The following is a 23,979-nucleotide window of genomic DNA, read 5'->3' on the forward strand; positions in this document are numbered from 1 at the left end:
TCCTGCTCTTTGGTTGTCCCTCTGTTTCGTTAGTGTTGCTTCTCGGCTTTGTCATAGCCGCGCCTCCCGCTCCTCCTCTTTCTTCTGTTATTCGAAGGAGCGGAGCGACTTTCACACACTTGCGGGTATTGTCGACTTCGAGTCTAGTACGCCTACGCACAGGTGGTCCCGCCTTTACGAGCGTGTGGTGGGCCGCTGCGCTGATTTACTGTCTTACACACGCTGAATAGAAGCGTCTCGGCGGCGTCTTCGCCGTTTCTCCGCGTTCCCCCCACCCCACCCCTTTCTGTTTTTTTTTTCGTTTGCTGAGGGGGGAGTGCACCCTGCTGCACAGCCTATCGTACATCATCTGTGCCACTGTTAACGGCAGACCTGTTGCCGGTGGCGCGACTGCTAGAGCGCATTTGCAGAACAGAGAAGCTGACTTTACTATCAAGAGCCTCAGAAACGTCGAGGGCAAGGCGCAGCTCGCGTGCAGACTAACGCAAACATTTGGGCTGCTCCACGGGCGTTGCTCCTTACTTCTTTCCATAGTCAGTCGTACCCCCCATACACACATACACACACACATACAACGCACGCTGGAGAAGCTCCTGTGAGCGCCAGGGACTCAAATGTTCGAAGAGGGAGGCTATGCCGCTCTGCAGCGGTACAGCCGATGGCAGAAAAAGAAGGTTCGCACTATCGTCGTGAATGCCCACGCCAAGAACCCGTCACATCGGTCCATTGCTGATGCCATTGCTCTTGCAAAGCCGTTTGATCGGATCGAGTTGACAGGCGGTGAGTACCATGAGTCCGTGGCTATTCAGGTACCGCTGGAGTTGGTCGCCTCTGAGGGGGAAGATCCGCACATCTTCTCTCGCTCATCCACCATCACCATTGCAACGCCTGGGATCGACGTCTACATGGAGAGCATTATTGTGTCATCTCGCAGTACCAGCACGCTCGACGCCGCTATTGTCGCCGTCGCCGGCAACCCGATCCTCTTCCGCTGCCACTGCAGCTCGGTGCTCATCGGCGGCACCGCCGAGGCACACCTAGACGAGTGCACAATCAAGGAAAGCGGCAGCGGCGTGGGCATTGTAGTGCAAGACAGTGGCGGTGGCATCATCAAATCCTCCACGATACGCAATCACCGCAGCGTCTGTTTCGACATCGACACGCGCGGCGAGTTGGCGGTGACAGAGTGCACGATCGACAATACCACCTGCGGCGATGGGATGAAGCTCTCCGGTGCTGTCAGCTCTATCAGCCGCGACTTTGGCGCGTCGTACCTGTCGTGCAGCCACGTCGAGGTGTCGCATTGCCACTTTTCTATCTCCGGCGACGCTATGAGCAGCGGGGCTGGTGGGGTTTCTATGAACATAGTAGGGAGTGCGTGCGGCATTGTCCTTACCCAAGGAGCTGCACCGACGATCGCCTCGAACGAGTTCATAGAAGGCGAGATTGGCGTGCTGATTGAGGGCCCTGGCACGGCGCAGCTCAGAGGCAACGTTATTCGGTGCCAACGGCGCTGCGGCATCTTGGCCCTTGTAGAGGAGGGCTTCCGGTACTCCCTGGATCATCAGACGCTGCGTATTTCCGGTGACAACGTACTAGACCGCTGCCGTGTGGGAATCGATGTTCAGTGCTCCAACAACCGAGCGTCGTATTTCCAGCAGCAGAGTGCCACCGTCGCCGTGACAGGAGCCGGATCTGGCATTAGTGGGTCAGCCGACGCTGGGCTGAACATCACCGTCAACGGCAGCAACATGAGCGGGATTGATCGTTTCTTGGCTGACGAACTACCAAACCCGAAGCGTGCCTTTGAGTGGACACCGGTGCAGGGTAGCACTCCTCCTCCGAGTACGTACGACGCGGCTTACTTCTTCTCCACCACCTCGTCAACAAATCCGCTTGTATGCGCAGAGAGCAAGTGGTACGCGCTGGATAAGCTCAGGTCAAATCTCCAGCAGCTCGTGAACATGGCCTTACAGGCCCACCCCACCTGTCTGCAACCGTCCTTCGGGTTTGTTGCGGGCACCGTCCCGCTCGTGACTGAAGGGCTTGGCGCCAACTCGACAAACACGTTCGCCGACATCCTGAACGACATGCTGGGGACGCAGCTCAGCCACCAAAAGGACGGCCTGTCATGGCAGCGGGAAATGCTGCAGCTGCGCGGGAACAAAGGCATCGACATCGTCAACACAAAGTTCTCCAACTGCGATGTCTGTGCCATTCGCTTTGGTCGTCACGGGTACGGACTAGTGGAGGAGTGTGTGTTTGAGGACTGTGGAACGTACGCCATTGTCGTGGACTGCGCAGCGCATCCGCTCATCACCGGCTGCCGCTTCCTGCGCTCTCGCGGCGCCAGCATACTGGTGACCAACTTTGCGAATCCCTTCATCATCGGCAACGAGATGGTGAGCGGGAAGCGAGACGGCATTCAACTCACCAACATGAGCCGCGGCCTGATTGTCGGCAACATCATCGCCACGCACGTTGGCACCGGCACCCGTGTCGACAAACACAGCCAGACACTCATTTGCGCCAACGTAATCTCGCAGAACCGTGAAGGCGGCATCTCTGTCGCCGAGGGTAGCAAGCCGACTATCCTATTCAACCACCTCACGGGGAACCTGCAAGCGCAGGTTCGCTGCACCGAAGGGGCCGACGCCTTTATCTCGCATAACCGCATCTCCGCCTCCGCAGACACCGGCATCCACATCGACTCGTGCAGTCGCTGCACCGTCCTTTCCAACGCAATCCGCTCGAACGGCGACGGCATCCTCGTTGAGCGGGATGCCGACCCTTACGTCAAGAACAACAAAATCACAGCCAACACGCGAGCAGGGGTGCATGCTCGCAATAACGCACTCGGCGTGTTCGTGGACAACCGCATCCTCGACAATCTTGGCCCAAACGTGCTCTTGACGGAGGGCGCCTCCTCGGTGTTTCGCGCCAATCGCATCGAAGGTAGCTCGCAAGGAGGCGTGGTCGTGTGCAACGAGGGGCATGGCTTCTTTGAACGCAACACGATCTCAACGAACGCCATCGCGAACGTGCTGGTGACTGGTGCGTATTCCGAGCCGGAGTTGCTGCGCAACGTCATTTCAGGCTCGCGCTCTGGCTGTGGCATAGTCTGCGCGCGCAGCGCTGGTGGCAGTTTCCTGCGCAACAGCATTTTCGAAAACTTCCAGTGTGGTGTGTTTATCCTAGAGGCGTCCAATCCGACGTTGCGGGACAACAACATCGCACGCGAGGCGGTCGGTGTGCTGGTGTCGGACTGTGGCAGAGGGTTACTCACAAAAAATGTCATTGAAAACTGTTATGGCACAGGTATGCTGACACAGCGACAGGCAAACCCAGTCTTTTCGGAGAACAAGGTGAGGGACTGTCAGATGAGTGGGCTGCACATTGCCCCGGACAGCATCGGCCTTTTTGAGCAGAATGAGCTGACGCGGAACGACATCGGGGTGCACCTTGGCTCTTCAATGGACTCGGCAGTAATTGACATCCACTCTGTCTATCTTAGTGACGCGGACCCGAGCGACAAGGACTCGTCGGCGATGGCGCAGGGCAGGGCATCACACACTGCACCGCGTCACTCTAGCCTATTCCCTACCAAGACGGATGCGAGTGTGCTGCGCAGCATTGCGGACGCGGGGGCGCAACGGCGAACGAGCGTGGTGCGGTCGGCGTCGAGCGTCGTTCGCGGCAACACCATCACGGCCAACCTGCGTGGGGGCGTTTTGCTAGACTCATTTCCCAGTGGCACGGTGGAGCAGAATGTCATCTTCCGCAACAACGCCTATGGGATCCTTGGCGACGCTACGTACGCTGCGGCGCGTGCGCAGGCGGTCCTGATGACCAAATTCGGCGCTGAAGACTGCAGATGTGTTATACGACCTCTGCCGGTACGGCAGCAGCAGCCCTCACCCGCCCAACTAAAAACGCTACTCCTGATTCAGGCAAACAATATCCACGGCCATGACGAGGCGAACATCCTCCTTGACCACTTCGATGGCGCTACACACGAAACAACCATCACCGAGAACACCATCTACGGGGCTCCGTACGGCGTATGCGTGGCGCACAACTCTACCATTTGCTCGATGAGCAAGAATGAGGTTCACACATGCATGGACGGCTTCGCTTTCACCAGCGGCGGCCACGGCTGCTACACGGCGAACCACATCCACGACTGCACCTACTCGGGTGTCTACGTTTCCGACATGGCACACCCCAACCTCGCCGACTCCAACTGCATCGAGAATTGCGGCTTCTGCGGCGTCCTGGTGGACGTGAGTGGTCAAGGCGTGTTTCGCAGAAACACAATCCGTCACTGCGAGACGGGCGTCGTGGTATTCTGCGGCCCCACCACCCCTTTTCACATGTCACACGAGGAGGTGACTAATGCGCGCATCCTCACCTCCACGCCGATTTTCACGGAGAACACCATCGAAGAAAACGAACTGCATGGCGTGTTGCTACTTAGCGTCCTATCGGGATGTCCGTTGCGCTCACCCCTCATCTTGTCCTGCGGTGGCCCTAATAAGAAATCTGCTGAAGCCTCGCCAGCGGACCCATCGACTGACGAGCCGCTCCACGATGCACCGACACCCTATCTCGGTGCGGTCCGCGAGACAGCCGTGCGAAGCGATCGACTCTGCGCCACCTTTGAAAAAAATGTTATTCGACGCAGTCGAATGATGGGCGTTTACCACGACCGCTTCGACCACTGGGACTTCTCGGCGCTCGAGAAGACGCACGCGGAGAGAAAGCGGTCTGCTGGCAATGCAGTGAAGAACGCCTACGGCGGGTACGAAGCTCTGCTTGGCACCTCCCAGATTCTTGACAGTGATGAACACCGACAACAGCGCCAGCTGAAGCAGATAAGTCTTATCGAGAACACCATCACCGAGTGCAGCGTCGGCGTCGGTGCTGGGTACGGCTGCCATCCATATCTTCAGCGCAACAAAATTATCAACAACACTTTCTTTGGCCTCCTCCTGCGCTGCGGGTCAGCCGTCTCGGCGTATGCGAACGACATCTGCGGCAACGGGCTGGCTGGCGTGTACGCGGCGAGCGGAGCGAAGGGGTACATTGCAAAAGGCGCAATTGAGTCGAACAACGGCTGGTGTCGCCCACCGATGAGCCAGCACACACCACGCAGCTTCGCTGACTGCACCTTCTCCAAGTCATTTTTCACGCAGTCGATGGTGAGCACTGTAGAGGACAACGTGCGCGCTGCCGCCATCGCCGCACATCGGCCGCTTCGCATGTGCTCCCGCGCGTACGAGCAGATGACTCACCTTGCCGCGGTCCACGTCTTTATCATGACGGACGCCCTGCGCTACCTCGCCGAGCTCGTCGCTGCCTCTTCTGGCGGTTTGACGCTCGCCAGCGGCTGCGCACCGTCAGCGCTCTTTGACACTGCAAGTGGGGCATCGTTTGGCGCTGGTGGCGCGGCGGCGTCGGGTTGGCGGTACCTTGGCGGCGTGGCGTTGGCCGACTATGCGGACGTATCCACGGCCGACGGCGGCATCGGGGTGTGGGTGCAGGCGGGAAGTCGGGTGACTATCCAGGGTAACCGAATTAGCAAGCACCAGAATAGCGGTGTGCGGATCACCAAAGGCGTCTTACATCACCACTCGGTGCTGCACAAATCATTTCGCATGGATGACGACAAGAAAGCGAACAAGAAGCTGGACATGGTGGTCTCACTACCTGACACTGCAAAACGGAGGACGTCGACAGCGAGCAGCACAACGGTGGACATTTTTGCTGTGGAACGAGAGGCGCCACCTCTTGCATGCGGGGAGCCTGGTGCTCTCTTCAGTACACAGCTGCTCTGTGCGACTGGAATTTTGGCGGCCCTACAGATAGCCGCATCCACTACATTTGAAAGCCTCGACGCCAGCTTTGCGTCGTTCTTGCATCACAGCCTCTCCCTCTCTTGTCCAAACGGGCTGGAGGCCGAGGAGCAACGGCAGCGCGTGGGCTCCCTTCACCACGCCCACATCGCTGATAATGTCATTAGCGGTAACAGGGATGGGGTGCACATCGAGGTGTTTCACCGACTCCAGGCATCCACAACGACCAGCGCGGTCGCGGCTACGGCGGCGTCAGTCGACCGCACCAGCCCATCCTCTGGTGGCGACGCGAACAGTACGACTGGGGTGGTGCCACACACCCCAAAAGACGCACGTGCGCAGCAGCCCTTTCGGCGAGCAAGTACGCCGACGCTCTCTTCCACAGCCACTGCCGTGACGACTGCACACCCCGCCTCATCGCAAGACATTGACGTGATAAACTGTGCCTACGGCACCCTCGACTTCAAGATCGTGGTAGAGGGGAATACCGTTACGCAGAACCGTCGCTACGGTGTGTACGCGGTGCACGTGGCAAACGTGAACTGCGAGCGCTGGGTGCCCAGTCGCAGCGCGCTGAACACGACCCTCGCGGCCCAGTACGGCGAAATTCGCTCTAAGTTGATACTGGGGAAGCCGACGGCGCGGGTGGAGGTGGCCCTCCCTTTTGGGGTGCAGGCGCTTAACCAGGAGGTGGACCACGCCCTCTTCCGGAAGAACGACCTCTTCAACAACGAGCAAACGCAGGTCTACGTGACGTCTCGCTACGTTGCTCTGACGCAGGACGGCGACCGAACCCTGCTGCAGCTGGACACGACTGCCGCCCTCTCCGGGTCGAACTACGCCTCTCAGGTACTCATTGGGGTCCCCGTGATGGCGAGTCTACTCCAACTGCCCCCACCTGGTGTGCTACTGTGGGATGAGAACAAAATACACGACGCCAAGAGCGGAGTGCGACTTTGCGGCTACCTCGGGCCGCACAGCGTCCGTTTTCAACGCAACAGTTTTGTGAACATCGCAGACGACGCGCTCTCGGTGCTGGGGCATTTGGCGTGTGCGACAATCGGGAAGGGCAATGTCTTTGACGGCAACGGTGTGGGACTCCGTGTGGCGCAGGAGCAGCACATTGGGCTCGTGACGTCCTGTTCAAGGACGCCGAACGCCCTGCGAACCCGCATCTTTCATAACACGTTCAAAGCGGCCAAGGGCTCGTCCATCTTGCTGGAATGCGTCGGCGAGGAAGCGCCACTGGTGTACCGAAATGAGTTCAGTGGGCACACGCAGGGCACGGTGGCGCTGTACTTACAAAGTGGCAGAGCTGGCGGCCCGGCGGTGGTGCAGGGCAACGTCTTCTCAGATAACTACACCCCCGTTGTCCTCGTGGGTGGAAGCGAGTCTGGGGGCGTGAACGCACCCTCCGCCTCTCCCACCACCCTCGTCGAGAACCGGTTTACATGCAACTACGTGGGTGTCATTGTCTGCAACGGCGCTGCCCCGACGCTCGAGGGAAATCTCTTCGAGAAAAACGCACGAGCAGGGCTGGAGGTGGTGGGAAGCGGCTCTCGCCCGGAGGTACGCCAGTGTGTTTTTCGAGAGCACACGCGAGATAGTGACGCAGTGGGCTCGCTTGCAGGGCTCACGCACGGGCCTCAGTCGCCGTCCCAGGAGATTAACGCGGAGTCGACGATGCGCTACCCGAAGCAAGGGACGCTCCTACTTCAGCGGTGCAATTTCTCCTTGACGTTGTTGCCCGAGAACACACGTGTTCTCACCGCCACAAGTCAGGCACGGCTCCCGGCTGGCCTGCTCCTTGGCCCCTTCACTGAGCCGGTAGTGGACGCGTGCTGTTTTGTGAATAACGATATCGGCGTCGACGCCGTGCGGGATGCTGCGAGTCCGGCTGTTGCGCTGGCAGAACTGAAGGTGCACGTCAAGCGTTGCCTTTTTTCGAGTCACCGGGTCTGTGGAGTCCTGGTGCGCGGCTCCCAGAGTACCGCAGGCAGTCCCTTTGGCAGCGATGGCGCTGCCAAAGGGACTGCCGTCGACCACACACCCACCGACGGCACCATCGATGCCAGCAGTACACTCGGCATGGCGGATACGACAGTCTTTGAACAGTGCGTGTTCATGGAGAACGCCACAGCGGAGGGCGGAGGCGACGTGGTGGCGATGGAAGACGGCTACGCAACATTTCGCGGAAACGTCTTCTGTGGCACCGTCGTAGGCAAGACGCGTGGCGCAGCCTGCTTTACGCAGAACAAATTCATCACCTTGTCAGACAGCGGTATTGCCGCGCTCACGGAAACAGCGCACGACTCGTCGTCCCGCTCGGATGGCTGCAGCAGCGCGGCGGCTGCGGTCGTTATTCAGGAGGGTGGCCGCATCGTTGTCAATGAAAATACAATCGCGTATCGCAAAGTCGGTGTGCAGTGCTTGCCTGGCGCGGAGGGCATTGCGACGGGCAACCGCATCGTGCAGTGCGTGACAGGGTTGCTGCTCGCTCCCTTCAACCGCACAGATGTAAACAAAAACCGGGTACTCGCCAGCCTGGACTGTGGTGCCGTCGTCTACGGCGGTCGGATGGCGGACAATACGATCATCACGGCCTCTATCGGTATCTTCGTGCAGCACTCGTCCACCTACAAAGGCATCAACGCAGTCCCATCCCACAAGCGCAGCGCACTGGAGTTCCTCTGCACTCGTAACAGCATTGTCAACTGCGCCAAGGATGGTTTCCTGATCAAAACAGCCGGACTGTTCGATGGCAACAACGTGTCACACTGCAAGAACGGCATCAACATCGTCTCGCCCCTCAGCGGCGGGCCTGCCGGCTCATGCCCAGTGATCAAAAACTCCAATATCTACGACAACTGCGTGGGGGTGTGCATGGAAAATGAGTCGGAGTCGGCGGTGCGGAGCAATGACATCTTTGATAATGAGGTTGTCGGTGTGTTAGTCGGCGCGACGGCCACCGGGTCGCTGCAGGAGAACCACATCTCCTCTTCCATGGACCATGGCGCGGTGGAGATTCCGATGGAAGCGCGGATCAAGTCACACGGCAACGTCATTCGGAACCAGTTCTCGCCAGCCTTTCAGCGCGGCACACGAGCAAGCCGCGCGAAGGACTACCAAGTGGAACAGGCAAACCTTGATCGAGAACTGCGCGACCTGGACGACGCCATCGAGGAGGCGCATCAGAACATGGAGGCCGTCTCGAGTGGCATGCGGTCGCTTCAGCAGGAGCTCGTCAAAATGCACTCGCGATCCATCGAAGACTTCGTGACAGTGATTTCGGGGCCAGCGGGGCACGCATTACGCGTTGCCAGCGCCAGAGCTGGCAAGATGATGACTGCCGCTGGCTCTGACAAGAGAGATGTCTGCTTCACACCGGCTACGCGCGCTACTGGCAATTCCCTGAGTGGTTCAGAGAAGGTGAAGGGCGTCACTAGTACCGTTGCGACGGGCGCACGCCGGCAGTCCAAGACGGGTTCGTCTACGACGGTGAACTTCCGCGGGAAGACTGCAAGTAACGCGACTGCGGCAGACCCAAAGCAGGTTCTCATCCATGTCTTCACTAACGCCGAGTCGAGTACTAGAGCGGACGCTATTGGAGAGGCAATTACTGGTGTCCTTGCCAAGGCTCCTCTATCCAAGTACAACTTTCTCCCCACCATCTCTACCTCGACGTCGCAGCTGCTGCGACTACTCGGCGGCCCCCACCCAATGGTGCCGTTTCTCTGCGTGGTCGTCTTCGACGCACCCGTTCGCGACTTGAGTCCTTCAGATCACTCCGGGCTGAAGATGCTGCACGACAGCGCCTGCTGCGCTAACCGCTCCGCCAAGTACCGCGTCGCGACTCAGGCATCCAGCAGCCCAGACGGCGGAGGTGCTAGCAACGTTAGCGACGTGTCGGACCTCTTCTACACTGTCCTTCCTAGCAGTGTCTTCAAAAAAGATGGGGCAGCCTCGAATGAGGAGCGCATCATGAGTGTGGAGGCCTACGCGGCAGTGCATCATCCCTTCACCTACACTGCTTCCGTGGAAGAGGTGCTTGATGTCCTACACGATCAAATCAGCCAGGAGATGAAAGCATCCACGGCGTCAGCTGCACCCCGCAGCCGGCGGCGCATCAGCGTGCCAAGCCTTCAAGCCTCCGGCAAGGAAAGCATGGTGGAGAGAATGTCGGTCGATGAAGACGGCCACGGTAGCCATGGTGCTGCTGAGGGTGGTGGGCGCTTTGCCAACGCCCGTGGGAGCCGCAGCGCATCCACCTTCCTGACAACCAAACACGTGAGCGCCCTCTTTTCGCAGCTTTCGCCCGAGGCCTTCGGCTTCGAACCTACAAAGGAAACACGAACTGTGAAGAAGCGGAAGTCGTGTGTGGTCGATACCCACGAGGTGGGCGATATCGAAGGTGGACCCGACGGTGACAAGCGAAACAGAAGGGGATCGGCGCACGCCCAAAGAGGCTCCACTGTGTCCAAGACCGCCGGCCGAGGGGCAACGGCTAGCCGGCGCCGATTGTCCACCATCGGTGCGAAGAGCGGGCACCGCGGCTCAGTGGCGTCAAGGAAGAGCTGAGCCACGGTGCCCGCTCTGCCGTGCCGGTGGGCGGATCCGAGACGCGATCATTTTCTTCTTTTGATCGTTTTATTTTTTTTCCTCTTGGGTCGCTGGCGTGGGCCTGGGAGGAGGAGCGCAGCCATGACGCGAGTGGTTGCCTCGTATGCTTTTCTGTTTCACTGATGTCCCCCATCTGTTGCTTACCCTACGTGTTTATATTCCTGCATGTGTGTATAGGTCGTTACTTGGGGGGGAGGCTGTCATGTGCATCTCTTCTTTCCAATTCTCCCCCCCCCTCCACACACACATACACACACACACTCACACTCACACACAAACCTCTCGGTTTTCCATTATTGATGTAAGCTCGAATTTTCTGAGCACCCCCACCCCCTCGGTGACCAGTCTCCGTTGACGTGAGCAAGGGAGTGAAGGGGTTGGCACGGGGGTGCGATGCGCTCACTAAATGTTCATTCCTTCAAGAAAAAAAAGAAAAGAACAGCAAAGTCGAAGAGTGTCGCTCTTGCCATGACCGGTGGTGTAGGCTGTGCTCGCGCACGCCTTCGTGAGGCAGCACTTGTACGTGGCTGCGAGGCGGTGACTACGGCGTGATGTAGACCTGAAGCTGCAGACTGAAAGGCGACCACGGCAAGCCAGGCGACATCCTCATCCCTGCACCGACCTTAGCGAGCTCTTTTTGGATCAACCGAGCGTGCTCTGTTGTGTTATGTGAAGAACCTCGTTCGACGGAGAACGTTCTACCCTTCACCCTTCCACGCTTGGACTTCTCCCGCACCTGGGCGGATGCTGCTGGCTGTTTCCCTTCTTGTGTCAACCTCAACGGCGATAACGAACCCACGCCGCCGCTGCCCCGTCCTCTTTTCCTTTTTTTTCTTTTTTTTTGAAGAGCGTGAGGGGGAAGAGAGCGCATTAGGATTTTCTGTTAAGGCGCGAGTGTATGCCTCACCCATCCTCATGCTGCTCATCCTCGGGCGCGAACTTGCAGCACGAGGTCACGATAGGCAGTACACCGCCGCTACCGAGTAGTCCGTCTGCTTTATCGGCCTTCCGGCAAGTGGATGCGCCTGGTGTGTTTCTTCTCTTAAATGGCCTTTTATGCCGAACGGCCGACGCCAGCGGCCGATTCCGTCCAGCGGACGTCTTTTCTGGCGTTCATCGTGAGGCGGCAACAACAGCCCTCACGATGCCCTCGGCGACCGCCCACGGCAGTTTGTCCGCCAGCTCACCGGAGGAAACGAGGCGTACCATCGACTCGGACTGTCCTCTCTTTAACTGCTTCGGTGTGCTGAGTGGCGGTGTCATCATTGACCCGATCGATGAGTCGTTCGTGGAGTTTACGAGCTCCGTTGTGTACACGCCCAGCACAATGGCTGTGGACGACGACACGGAACACAGCACCCACGACAGCCCCGCACGTCGGACTCTGCAACAGGCAAACGAGCACGTCTTTCGCACCGGCGAGACACACCTAATTCGACCAGAATGCCCGCTGACAGTGTGCACCTCTGAACTACCTCTACCCCCTAGCGGCTCTGATCCTTGCCCGAAGCACTTTACATGTCGCACAAGCTCTTTCAGCGCCGCGGGCAACACAGGGCCAACAGTCACGTCACCGCGTCACGCAGTGAAGATAGGGATGGATAACGTCAATAGGTGGCTGAGCCGGTTGGCGACGCGTCCCGGTCATCAAGGACAGTCACCGAAGTGCCAAGCGTGGAGGACAGTATGGACGGACGCGGAAGAGCTCCGACTCTTCATGCGGTCACACCGCGACGTGCGCGGCAGCGGGGTCTCTCTCTACCTCCCACCACGCCTTCCGTTTCCACTGCGCTTCCGCGGCCAGCCCATTTCGCTCGTCGAGGACGTAGAAAGTCAACCAGCCACCGGCACCCAGCAATACCCGCCAGATCTCGAGGCGAACAGCGCGGCAGCAGTTCCACCAGACGGTGTGCGTTGTGTGGCCGCCTCCTTTACGTGTTACACAGGTGTTCCTCGTTTTGCCGCAGCGACGGACACCACACCACGATTTGACGCGGTGGAGTTTGCTAGGGGAACGGTGGTCACCCGACTGCGAAAGCGACTCCGCCCATACGCCGAGACAGCGTCGCTAGGACGGTGCCGGGACTCCTCCGACCCCGACGAGGAAGAGCGGTTCTTGGTTCCCTTGACCGGTTCCACTCCTCGCCAGGCCGCCTTTGCCCTTTTTCTGATGTACTTCAACCACCTAGGTATCCTCTGTAATGGCGTGCGTATCACAGGAGAGGCAGTGGCCTCGTCGTGCGTTGAGGGGCTCGATTGCGGCACCACGACGTGGGATCTGTGCTCCAAGTGCCTCTACGACGTCCGCGCCGAGGTAGAGCGAAAGCGGCGCATTACGAGGCAGCTGAGAGAACAACCCGAGCACATCTTCGCTGGCGGCACTCGCTGGAGCACCACGGCAAGGAACCGCGACGCGGTGGCGGCAGCGTGGACAGCGCTGCTACTTTCGTCGCGAGAAGCCCTATTGGAGCGCATAATGGAGCTTAACCGCCACATACACAACCTCCACGAAGAAAAGCAGCGTCGGCGGCACACCGAGGAGCAGCAGTCTCTGTGCAGGCGACGAGTCGAATAATGCAATGAGGAGGAATGCTGTGGCGTTCAAAGCAGGGTAAACGCTCATCTCTCCTTTCCCCCTCCCTCGGCTGGTACCGTGCTGAGCGCCGAGGCGACTGGGGTAACTCGTGAAGCGCCTTCCTTTACAACAGGCTGAGTATGTGCTTCTAACGTGCAGCTGCGCCAACACTGCCAAAGTCCAAAAATGGCGCTACAGGCCGATAGAAAAGCTCTCGAAGCCACACATCGTGGGAAACGTACTGCCTCTCTTACGAGCCCCCTGTGCGTGAATGTACGCGAGTGTCGTGGCAGCATGTCATGCGTGCCATCTCGCTCGACCCTGCAGGGGATGGACCCTCGTCTGACAAGAAGAGCTGCTCATTGTAGGTACTCTCTCCCCCTCTTTTTCTCTGTCCCTCTCACACCTTTCGTCTCTCCCTGGAAGTGAGGAATACTCACGTCGCTGATCACAAAGACGTGCATTCTGTGGCTGGTGCATTCCCTCGGCTATAGTACTGGGGCCCTCGCGAATCTTCTTCACCCTCTTTCCCCCCCCCCCCCACCCCTCCATTGCCCTACGTGTGAATGAATGTAGTTGGGTCTCTTCGGCAAGGAAAGGAAGCGCAAGAATTAAACTCACGCGGAGAAGGTGTCTAGGGTGGAAGCAACGGGGGAGTCAGTAGAGCCTTGTAGTTGCGGGCAGCCATCTGTAGGGGGTGGGGTAGGGGGCAAGCACGTGCGAAGGTTTCTTGATCTGTGTCTGCGGGGGATTGAAGGGCAGCGTACCGAGGTGCCACCGTCTGACAGGAGGCGGTGTTACAGGTTTGCTCTTGTGGGTCTCTGCGTTGGGACCAGCTATCTCCCCTCTCTTTCCACTCATCCGGTGGGTCCCTTATTCCGCCCCCCTCCCTCCCTCCCTCCTTACACTCACAGAGAGACAGGCATACCAGCCCTTTCTGCACAACATGCTGCGTTTGGGTAGGCGTAGACTTGCTGTGGTCACGGCAACTGCCATCACGGACGCGGCGACCAAGCTGAACGCGCTCCTCGACATGACAAATCGTACGCATCCAGTCCCCCATGGTGAGATGAAGCGCTTTCTCAAGACGGAGGTCATGCCGATACTGGCGGGAACAGAGCTGGATAGGCGCGGTAACTCCACAGACCTCCGCCACTTTCTCGGCCAACTAACTCGCGACGCAGCCTTCGCGGCTGTCATCATTGGTGCCCGTCCGGGGGCGAGCTTTCTGCAGACGATCGTGACATGCATTAAGGAAGACCATCAGCGCATGCGCTTTCTGCCCAAAATGACCTCGCCGCAGGCAAGCAAGATCATCGAGTATCTTTGTAAGGCGGGGGTGACAGACGCGGAGGTGTACCCCGTCTTGATCTCGCGACTGAACTTTTCCAGCCTCCACGAGCTGGGCAGGGTCATGTTTGCGCTCACAGAGTCCGGCTTCCACGCGCTGAACATGCTCGTTGTCGTACCTCTCTACGCTGGAGAAAAGTGGGTGCTTCTGTTCAACAAAGCCAAGACCTCAAAGACCATGTCGTCGTGCAACGCTTTCGACGCTGTGCGGATTCTGCGTGCACTCTCCAAATCGTGCCGCACCTATGTTGAGGAGTGCCGGCGCGCTACAAAGAATAGCATGACAGACATCCCCCACGAGAGCCTTAATCTACTGCGCAACAACCTCTTGCGCTTTATCTTCGAAAACGCATCTGCTCTGCGCGGAGCCCACTGGCTGAACGTCGCCCGGGCGCTGCTGAACTTCCCGAGCGAGTTCAACGAGCTGTGGCACCTCGTCCGAGACTACCCGGCCATCGAGAATGAGGTGCAGTCTGCGCGGTGTGTGCCAGCAGGCATCACGAACGCCTCGTCGTCGCATGACGCAGCGGTATTGTACGTCGTCAACTGCGAAACCGTTGGGGCCGCGGCAATGCAACGCGTATTTCAGTACGCCGAGCAACGCACAGGTGTCCCGGATGCGGAGGTGGGGAGCCCCATCAGCGCGGAGTTTCCGTTTGACCTGAGTTACCCTGACCTTGTGAAGCTGCTCCCCTTGCTCGATCAGTTTCCCAGCATGACATCCGCGTCTCAGACCCAGCAGCGGGTGGAGCTGGTGCTGCGGGTGGTGTGCACGAATGTGCACCATCTCCGATTGCAGGACCTCGTCACGATGCTGCAGGTGTTGCGCCGCCTACGGCCATCGACCAAGACGACGGCGGCAGTGGAGACGATCACGGACGAGGTGAGCAACCGCCTCACCGCCTCCTCTCCAGAACAGGTTCTCGGTGTCATCCCTTTCCGCACTGTTGCGCAACTTGCAGCCGCGCTGGCGGCGCTGCGCGTCACTCGGTGCGACGGCTTTGTTACCCTTGTAGCCACCAGCGACAACATATTTCCCTCCTCGCTGACAGTGGACACGGCGCTGTCCTTCATCAACGCTTTAGCGGCGCTGAAGATGACGAGACCAAGCCTGTGCCACGGCGCGCTGGAATCGATACTGCGCAGCATGCTAAACTTTTACACACGTCAGCTGAAGAAGGGGCCCATGCTGGACGCCTTTCCCATTTACGTCGCCCGAATACTGCGCGGCTGCGTTCTGCTCGACTACATACCACCTGTAGACATACTGAGGAGTGTTCTTCTGGGCTCAGCGGAAGCGTCACTGCGCATGAGTGAGGAGGTACACGGCGCTGGCGGCGTGCTCGTGTTCGACCTCTCTCGCTCCTTGTCCCACTTCTTGAAGCAGGCGCGGACCACCGCCCCGGAGCGGGAGAAGGATCTGTGGGAGTGTGGTGTATTGCAGGTTGTACTGCCTCTCTCCATCGCGTGTAGCGAGGATACCGTACACGCTATGGAACGTCATCAACAAGTGGCATCCTCCTCGCATACCGCGGTGTCATGGCGCTCCACAGTGGAGATGCTGGCGCTCTTCGTTGACCCACAGATGGATAGCACAGATAGAGGCGTCATGGTGCAGCGACTGCAAGAAGCCTTTCCAGAGGTGGAAGCCTTGCTGAGGGTGTCCGCGATGGCAACCCGTGCGCACCTGCATAAGTGCTCCCACCACGTTCGCCACGGAGACGAGGCTCGTCAGCGTTCACGACAGACGCCCTTCAACGCCAACTGCAATATCCATTTTCTCTCTGCTTTGCTGATCTTCGAGTACATGGTCTTCCACGCGAACACGCAAGCAGCAAGACCTTTCCCGACTTCCGCTAACCAGGTCAGCACCACTACTGATGACAAGGTTGAGAAGGATAGGGCCACTTTGGCGGCCCTCAAGGGCCGCTACTGCGACTTCCTTAGCGCCCCCCTCAGCAAGTCGGTGCCCGACACGCCCATGGATATCGTGCGTCGCATCTTTGAGTGCCCACTCTCGGGCTCGGTCGCTTCTTCGACTGCGCCACCGTCTACAGTGGTGCTCCTGGAAAAAAGGGATGCGGTAGAAATTACGACGACGCTGCCGTTTGCGCTCTCTCTTGTGATGGATCCAGGGCCAGTCAACGAGTTTTTCACAGAGCGATGCATGTCGATTATGGTAGGCGACGCGGAGGAGTTGCACTGAGTTAGTGGGAAGGCGAAGCTCGCGCTCGTGCAGCCTGCAGCGGCAAAACATTACTGGAAGAAAGGCGGAGAGTTTGATGCTGAGTGTGCAGGCCTCTCTGTGTGTGTGCCTCTTCTTCCTCGCCCCACACGCGTTGGGTTTCACGCATATATTTGTGGGTCTTGGGATAGCCCACCTGCTGGGGTAGTGTTGGGCGAGAGAAGCAGAGGAAAACGGACGCGTAGGACGCACTGACGACCACTGATCGCATTCTCCGCACCAAGACAGTCTGAACGAGTAAAGGTGTGCTCCTAGAGAGAAAAAAAAATGATCAAAGGCAGATGAGGAGGAGCGAGCCGAAGCGTCGCCTCTCCTTGTGCCGCGGTCTTTTCCCTCTCACCGTTGGACGGCAACACATTCGAAAGTCTCACTCGTATTGTGCCTCATCCCTGACTCTTCTCGTAAGGCGACAGAAGTTCTGGGCTCGGCTCCCAGCGCATCTCACGTCCCACTCGTTTTTCTTCTGGCTGACTGTGCTCCGTCTTCTCGACTCCGCCTGTATATGCTGCGGAGAGATGCGTGGCGCCACGTGTGATGAGTGCTGCGAATTAAAGGTGCACCCGCTCATCCAAACAACCCCCCCACCCACACACACACTCCACTGGACTCTCTCTCTCTTGCCCCCTCCCTCTCGAACACGAGCACACTGCCCATGATTGTTGTTGATGTTTTCATTTTAAACAACTGCATTGTAGGGGCGTATGCTACACACCACTGAAACACGCGGGAAGTGACCGTGTCTCGTTTTTTTGCCCTCGTTGCGGGCGGATTTGGCAATGCAGCGCGCATCATGTCCTAGCAGGCCATCGTCTTCACGGTGGAGTAGAGGAGGTGCTAGCGCCGTACCGTCAGAGACCGATTTGAACCGACTGCGCAGCCGCCTTCACCAGTCCGGCGCCATTGTATCCTCTCGCTCAGTGGCGTCTGGGGTGGATGCAAACATGGACTTGGAGGTCGTTAACGTCGGTGATGGGCGGCGCGCCACCCTGGTAGAACACCTGTTGGCACGACTGGAGCAGCACGGCCTGCGGCGCCGACTGGCTGCCGAGGACGACGCCACATCGTACGCTGTGGATGTCGCCGCCCGCGGAGATACAGGGGAAAGCGCGGAGGACGGCAATGACGAGGTGAATACATCAGGGGAAAATGGCACTGACGGCTCCAGAGCCGCACCCTCGTGCTCCTCAAGTGTCGGGGATTTCTCTCCCGTGGCGCAATCGAAGGCCTCCCAAACACGAGAAGCGTACTACTACCTCTGCGTTCCTTGTGAGCTCCGCCTTACGCGTATCAGTCGTCGTCCGCCACCGTGGCGTGCGCTCGAGGACGTTCACTTCCACTTCTCCTCTGCAACGCACCGCGCCACGGCATCGTGGATGGCGGACGATGACATTGACGAGACCCTCCACTCCACACCCCTCGTCACGCCGACAGACTACTACAGTCGCATCTACGTCAACGGGATCCCAACGCTCTTGTCCCGCCGCCCGGGTGGGGGAGACATGTTCTACCCACTTCCGCACGAGCAGGAGCTTGTGGCCTCCTTAAACGCCTCAGCTGCATGCGATTACGACGGTGTAGACGAGCGGCATGGCTCGCGGACGAAGTCACAGTCCTCAACGGTGTCAGTCACACACACAGGCGGGTTATTCCCCCCGTCGGCGCCAAGAGGTGCGCAGGGAGGGGCACCTGTGCTATGGCATCGTGCACTCCTCAGTCTCTACACTAAAATGGTTCAGGTTGTACGTCGCACACGCTCTAGTAGTCTTGCCGATGTGTCCTCGGACCGCCGAAAGTACCGTGTGGACCGCACGAGGTCGCGAATTATGGTAGGTGTCGACCATGTCAGTCTTGGTGAGTACCGCGAGCAATCCTGGTTGCCGCTGTACAAGGTGCCGCTGTCGCTGGCGGTGTATCGACTCCGCCGGGAGCGCGTCCCCAAGCCTCTGCTGGCACGCCCAGAGTACACCGGCCGACAAGGACAGGCTGTGCCACTTCAGTGCAGTGAGGCCGCGGTGCTCGCCGCTCAGGCAGCTGATGTGGCGCACAGGTCTGTTTATACGCAACCCTACCAGCCAATCTCGGAGGGCTCTCGCGATGATCACCGACAAAGCGACGCCTTCTCAACGTCTATCCCCGTGCCGACCACGGTCTTTGAGGACGAGTGCTATCGGGTTGCTCTCCTCTCCGCAGTGGAACGGGCGCACCACGAGGACCTCCTGCACACAGAGACCTCTCGACGGCTGAGCCGCTCCGTATGCGTGGCCAACGGTGAACCACAGGAGATGCATCACCCAGTACTGACGCTTGAGCTACTCATGCAGCACACCCAGTCCACTTCCCAGCCCTGGGGCCCTGCTGTCGGGTCCAACACCGCCTTGCGTAGTACCTTTGTGTCGACCACTGCACCGCCGATGCTCTCTCATCGCAGCAGCATCGGTCACCTTACACGCCGTAGTAGTCCAAGCAGCACGTCATCTGCGCCAGTGTCGGAGGACCCCACCACTTCGAGTTCGTCAATCCACACCCGCAAGCGTGCCAAGCGAGAAGGCTGCCGGTGAGATCCGTATGTCGCTCCCCACAAGCAACGGCGGACGCTCGCGCGCGAGAAAAAGGGCAACAGTGCCTCATTGGGATGATTCTATCCTGACTTGACAGTCGATGTCGGCGTTGGCTGGTGCTCCTATGCGTGCCTTCCTCCACTGACAGCATACGTGCGCCTCTGATTGGGCTCTTGCCTTTCATGATCCCCACCGCACCCCCCCCCCAACCACCACCTCCACCACTCATACGGCGTACTCTGTGCGCTCCGAAAAGAGGGGAGGCGGCGGAGGTCTGTGGCGGTGGCAGTCACCCCTTTCGTCTCCCTTGGAACGAAGAAGAAAAGCAAAACGTATGGCGAATGTGCAACGCCCGACACGGAGGTTGCTGAAAGAGCGGCACTGTGGCGTTTCACGTTGCTTTCTTTTCCTCTTTGTCGTTGGTAGGGGGGTGGGAGGGAGTCTGCAGGACGACCACCACGCCGCCCACTTTTCGAGCTCTGCGCTTGATGAGTATCGTTAGTCCACGAATAGCTCTTACCAAGCCATGCACGCACAGTCTCTCGTCGCTTTCCACGCCCCTCCCCCCCCCCCAATCCTCTCCGGCTCTTTCGTCCCTCACTGGACGAGGCACACACGCACACGCACAAGAAAGCGGAATATGTCGCACAACAGCGCCTCCACTCGTCCCCTTCCCTCCGTGCTCAGTGACCCATCGTCGTCGTCGCCTCTCTCTCTCTCGGCGAGTATCATGCAGGAGGCTCTCTTTTCTATAAACGTGCTGCGAAGCCCTTTTGGGGTGCGTGGGGTACAGTTGGTGCCGACATCCGACGTCAGGGTGACGGTGACGAAGGAGTCGACTGTCACTGATGCCCCGTTCATAGACAACTATGCGCAGGTACTCCCGGTGTACAAACACCCTGAGGTGGCGACGCGTCGGAGCTACGCGGTCTCCAGCACCCGCGGCATCCAGCAGTTGGTCGCCAACACACGCAGCGCCTCTCTTCCATCACCGTCCTTTCTCGTAGCAGCTCCACAAGTCAAGCGCAGAGAGAACTTCTTGCCATCCACCACACCGCAGCTGCAGGTCATCTCCAAGCACGAAAAGGGTCGTCTGCTGGTGTGGAATGGTCTCACCGGCGCCGTCGACGCCGCCTGTCTCTTGCCCCCGTCGTTCACGGTGCATCACTGCGCAATCGCGGCGTCGTATGTGTACACGACCGTGGAGAGCTCCGCGGCTGCATCTGGTGCGGAAGAGGAGGCCTGCGTGTACGTATGGGCCCGCCCCAGCTTTCGCGGCGTTACAGTGCTGCGAGGCCATGGCAGTCGCTTGACTGCGTTGGGGGTATGGCCGATGGAGACCTTCACACTAATCGCCACGGCAAGTCTCGATGGCACGATGCGACTGTGGCGCCATCAGCACAACCCACACCTCTGGAACGACGTTCTCGCTGGAGAAGACCCGGTGCAGCTCCTGTGGGTGTTGACCACGGCGGAGCTGGGCAACGTGCACTCGGTGATGTTTCTTTCAGCAGACACGGTGGTGGTCACCGCAACGCGCTGCGCATTGGCTTTTGTCCGCTTCCCTGATGCACCGGCGAAGTGGAAGGGCCGCTGTAGCGTGGTGAGTACGGGGACGGTCGACACCCCGGTTTTCCAGACTGTGAGGTCCATTGTGGACCCCGACGGTGGCACCACGTTTCTGCATGTGTGCCCATTCAATCGCACCAGGGACGGGGTGGTGGCTGCGACTGCCGCGATTGGTCACTTTAATGCGTTCTCCTCCGTTGTTTCTCCATCACCTCAAGTCAACGGCGCGGCGACCGCGTTGTCCTCTACAACGTACCTCCTCACTGGAAGCACCAGCGGGTTCATACAGGAATGGGAAGTAAATGTGGAGGGCACTGCGTCTGCGGGGGCACAGCCGCATCTGGCAGCGTCGTCTACCATGCCAGTCTACGTCAATGTCAAGTGCCGCTGGTATCACAAGGCGCACTCTGCCACGGTGAACTGCCTCGTCACGGATGAGAATGTCGTGGTAAGCACGAGCTTCTTCGATCACACCTGCCTGTACCATCGCAAGAGCGGCGCCACCTGCACCATCAGCAGCACCGCAGCTGTTCCCTTGCTTGTCCCGCAGCGGAAGGAACTCGTGTGGGGCACCATCGACGGCGCATTAAGCGTTGCGAGCTACGCGCACTTTGCCTCTGGAGCGATGAAGGAGGTGCAGCTGTTGTGGACCGCCAAGCCCCACGCGACGGCCATCCGCGGAGTGTGCTTGTCCTTGACACCCAACCTCTGCTGGGACACCCTGTGCACTGGTGCAGCCGATGGCTCTATGTGCGTGTGGCGAGCTGCGCCGGAGGTGGAACAGGTGGCGGCTAGCTGCGGGGCAGCCAAAGAGAAAGGTGCCGCGCCGCTGATCAGCCGCATCTTGCACCTACTCGTTCTGCCATCACACACTGTCGAGAAGGTTGGTTCTAGTGTGAAACAGGTGACCGCCCTGGTGGCGGGGCTGAAGGCCGTCTCCGCCGACAAACAAGGCTCAATCCTCGTGGTGGAGCTGACCGCCACTGGAGGCCTTGGGCAGGTGACCGATGTACCCATCAAAGGCAGCAAAGAGGTCTCGTGCGCACGCCTGTGCTGCTGCGACAAGGGCACCCTCTCGCTCTGGGTGGGTACGCCGTGTGGCCAGATTTTGCATGCTGTCAAGCAACGGGCGCAGAAGGCCTGGCCAGCGCTGACGCCGGTGCATTGGGATACCAAGCCTAACGGCAGCGTGGCCTCTATCGCAGATGACGCGGCGTTCTCGACCATCATGGTGGCGGTTGCTGAACCAGTCGCCGCGAGTCGGGCATCACAACGGCTGTACCTCTCAGCACTTCAGCTGGACCCCAAGGCGGCGGCGCCGACGGTGCTGTCCCTGTGGGAAGGCGCTGTTGTTCTTTGTGGCACGGCATCTGCAGCGAACCGCCGAGAGCGCACATTCTCCATGACGTGGTTAAGCAGGGTGGATTCCGACGAGCAGGCCTCTCCGCGTACAACTGATGGGCTGCTGGTATGCGGCAGCGACGGCACCGTAGTGAGCTGTTTTCGAAGACGCATGTCCAATGCTGCCACTCGTGTAGGCGCTTGGCAGACACCTGAGGTGCTCATCATGGCGTCATTGGTCGGTGAGCCGGACATCATTCACCGCAACTTTGACGAGTCGCCGTCGTTATTGGCCACAGCGGTGACCGCGCAAAGCAGGAACTCAGATCTTCTCTGCCTCGACGTGTTCGAAAACCGCTCGCGGGTGCTGGTGCCCTTGAAGGTGCGGACAACGCAGCTGACGGCGATTCTGTGCGACGTTGGGACGCCAAAGGTGCGATTGGCGGCGGTGCGGCAGAAAAAATCGGATCACGCGAGCGAAGTGGCCCTCTTCAACGACGCCGGTCGGGAGTGCGGCCGGGTAACCTACGACGGCGCTGTTGTACTGAACAACGACGTGACTGGAACATCTGCCTCGATGGAAAAGCTTAGCTATACTCCCAAGGCGCAGGGACTTCCCCTGCGTCGGCCCTCGGTGGAGGTGACGGTGGGTACCGCAGCGTTGACTGCTGACTGCACTGTTATTGCCGCCCACGCAGGCGAGCGAATCATTTTCATTGGTTACGAGAACGGTCTGCTGCAGCTGGTGGACACAACTGACGTGTACGTCTTCTGCCGTCGCTGGGCCACCGACGCGAGTGGCGTCGCACAACCGATTGCAGAGGTGCGGTACGGCGGCTCTGGTGTAGTGGTGGTGCGATTAGCCAACAACCACCTTTGCAGCTTCGCCATTCCTCCTCGCAGCCTCCTTGACCAACCGTCGTTGTCGCAAAATGTTTAGCATGTGCCTCTCTGTGCACGAGTTCACTGACTGCAGAGACCTGATTTCTCCCCATTGGGCAGTCAGGCGCACTTCTGCAGGGGACGCTCTCGAGAGCAGAAGGTGGTGGGGTAAACATGTCATTGTTTCTTCTCAACGACTCCACTCTCATCCGCTGAAGAGGAGGCAAACTCCTTTCGACCCTACGGCCTGCCCACAGGGAGCCCATCACGTGGTGCGCAGCCGCCATAGACACACGCGCTGGGGCGATGGTCTGGCACAGCCAGCTGAGCCCTGCCCCCTGCCCAACGCACCACCCCCAGCCGCCGCCACCCCGCCGCTCCCCACAGGGTCCATTGGTCGGGGCAGCGCAGGCGCGCCACACCAGCAGGCAGTGAGAATGCGGTGGGGTGCGCTCCAGTGACGCTGGCACTCTGGCCTCGCTACGTCGTGGGTGCATGACCCTGTCGCCACCAGAGGTGGCTTGGCGCAGTGGCGGGGAGGGGGAGGGCTGCGTGGCTAGCCCCGAGAGCAGGGGAGGGAAGGGGGGGAGGCACTGAGACCTGGGGTGCCGCCCTCTGAAGTGTCCTTCTGTTAGACGGAGTTGATCAGCCAACCACATGAGAAACTGAAGTGAATTTTGTGCACTTGTGATATGACGACTATCGCGACGCTCTCCCTCTTCCCCCCTCCTCTGTGCAGGTGCCCGCAGTTTTCACTTCTCTTATTTTCTTTTTGTTTGTTTGTAGGATTCTCCATGTAAAAATGAGCTCCTTTCATGAGGCGATGCGGCCTCCGTGTCTCTTTCGTATAGTTTGCTCGTCTAGTTTCACGCCGGAGCTGGGGCCTCATCGGTCGCCCTCTCCCTCCCTCCCTCTTCTTGAGTTACGTGTGCATTTTTCGTCTTTGCTTGCGAGATGGTGCAGTACTCACCAAGTCGCCATGAC

The 23,979-nt window shown here is 59.2% G+C and overlaps 5 protein-coding genes across 5 annotated transcripts, besides 1 other annotated feature; all 5 read left to right on the forward strand.

Moving 5' to 3' along the window:
* Window positions 1-614: 614 nt before the first annotated feature.
* LPMP_270810 (hypothetical protein) lies at window positions 615-10,433 on the forward strand (the record flags this gene model as incomplete). Its single annotated transcript, XM_010701868.1, has 1 exon — window positions 615-10,433. The coding sequence occupies one exon, from the start codon at window positions 615-617 to the stop codon at window positions 10,431-10,433; it is 9,819 nt and encodes a 3,272-aa protein (XP_010700170.1).
* A 1,186-nt stretch (window positions 10,434-11,619) lies between these two features.
* On the forward strand, window positions 11,620-13,050 carry LPMP_270820 (hypothetical protein; the record flags this gene model as incomplete). Its single annotated transcript, XM_010701869.1, has 1 exon — window positions 11,620-13,050. One exon carries the CDS (start codon window positions 11,620-11,622, stop codon window positions 13,048-13,050), a length of 1,431 nt encoding a protein of 476 aa, XP_010700171.1.
* Window positions 13,051-13,996: 946 nt separating this feature from the next.
* Window positions 13,997-16,606, forward strand: LPMP_270830 (hypothetical protein; the record flags this gene model as incomplete). The annotated part of the gene is made up of 1 exon (XM_010701870.1): window positions 13,997-16,606. The coding sequence occupies one exon, from the start codon at window positions 13,997-13,999 to the stop codon at window positions 16,604-16,606; it is 2,610 nt and encodes an 869-aa protein (XP_010700172.1).
* Window positions 16,607-17,586: 980 nt separating this feature from the next.
* Window positions 17,587-19,203, forward strand: LPMP_270840 (hypothetical protein; the record flags this gene model as incomplete). Its single annotated transcript, XM_010701871.1, has 1 exon — window positions 17,587-19,203. One exon carries the CDS (start codon window positions 17,587-17,589, stop codon window positions 19,201-19,203), a length of 1,617 nt encoding a protein of 538 aa, XP_010700173.1.
* Window positions 19,204-19,933: 730 nt separating this feature from the next.
* On the forward strand, window positions 19,934-23,053 carry LPMP_270850 (hypothetical protein; the record flags this gene model as incomplete). Its single annotated transcript, XM_010701872.1, has 1 exon — window positions 19,934-23,053. The coding sequence occupies one exon, from the start codon at window positions 19,934-19,936 to the stop codon at window positions 23,051-23,053; it is 3,120 nt and encodes a 1,039-aa protein (XP_010700174.1).
* A 129-nt stretch (window positions 23,054-23,182) lies between these two features.
* Window positions 23,183-23,629: a repeat region.
* Window positions 23,630-23,979: the final 350 nt, after the last annotated feature.

This window comes from Leishmania panamensis (assembly GCF_000755165.1).
Source record: "Leishmania panamensis strain MHOM/PA/94/PSC-1 chromosome 27 sequence".
Taxonomy (NCBI): domain Eukaryota; phylum Euglenozoa; class Kinetoplastea; order Trypanosomatida; family Trypanosomatidae; genus Leishmania; species Leishmania panamensis.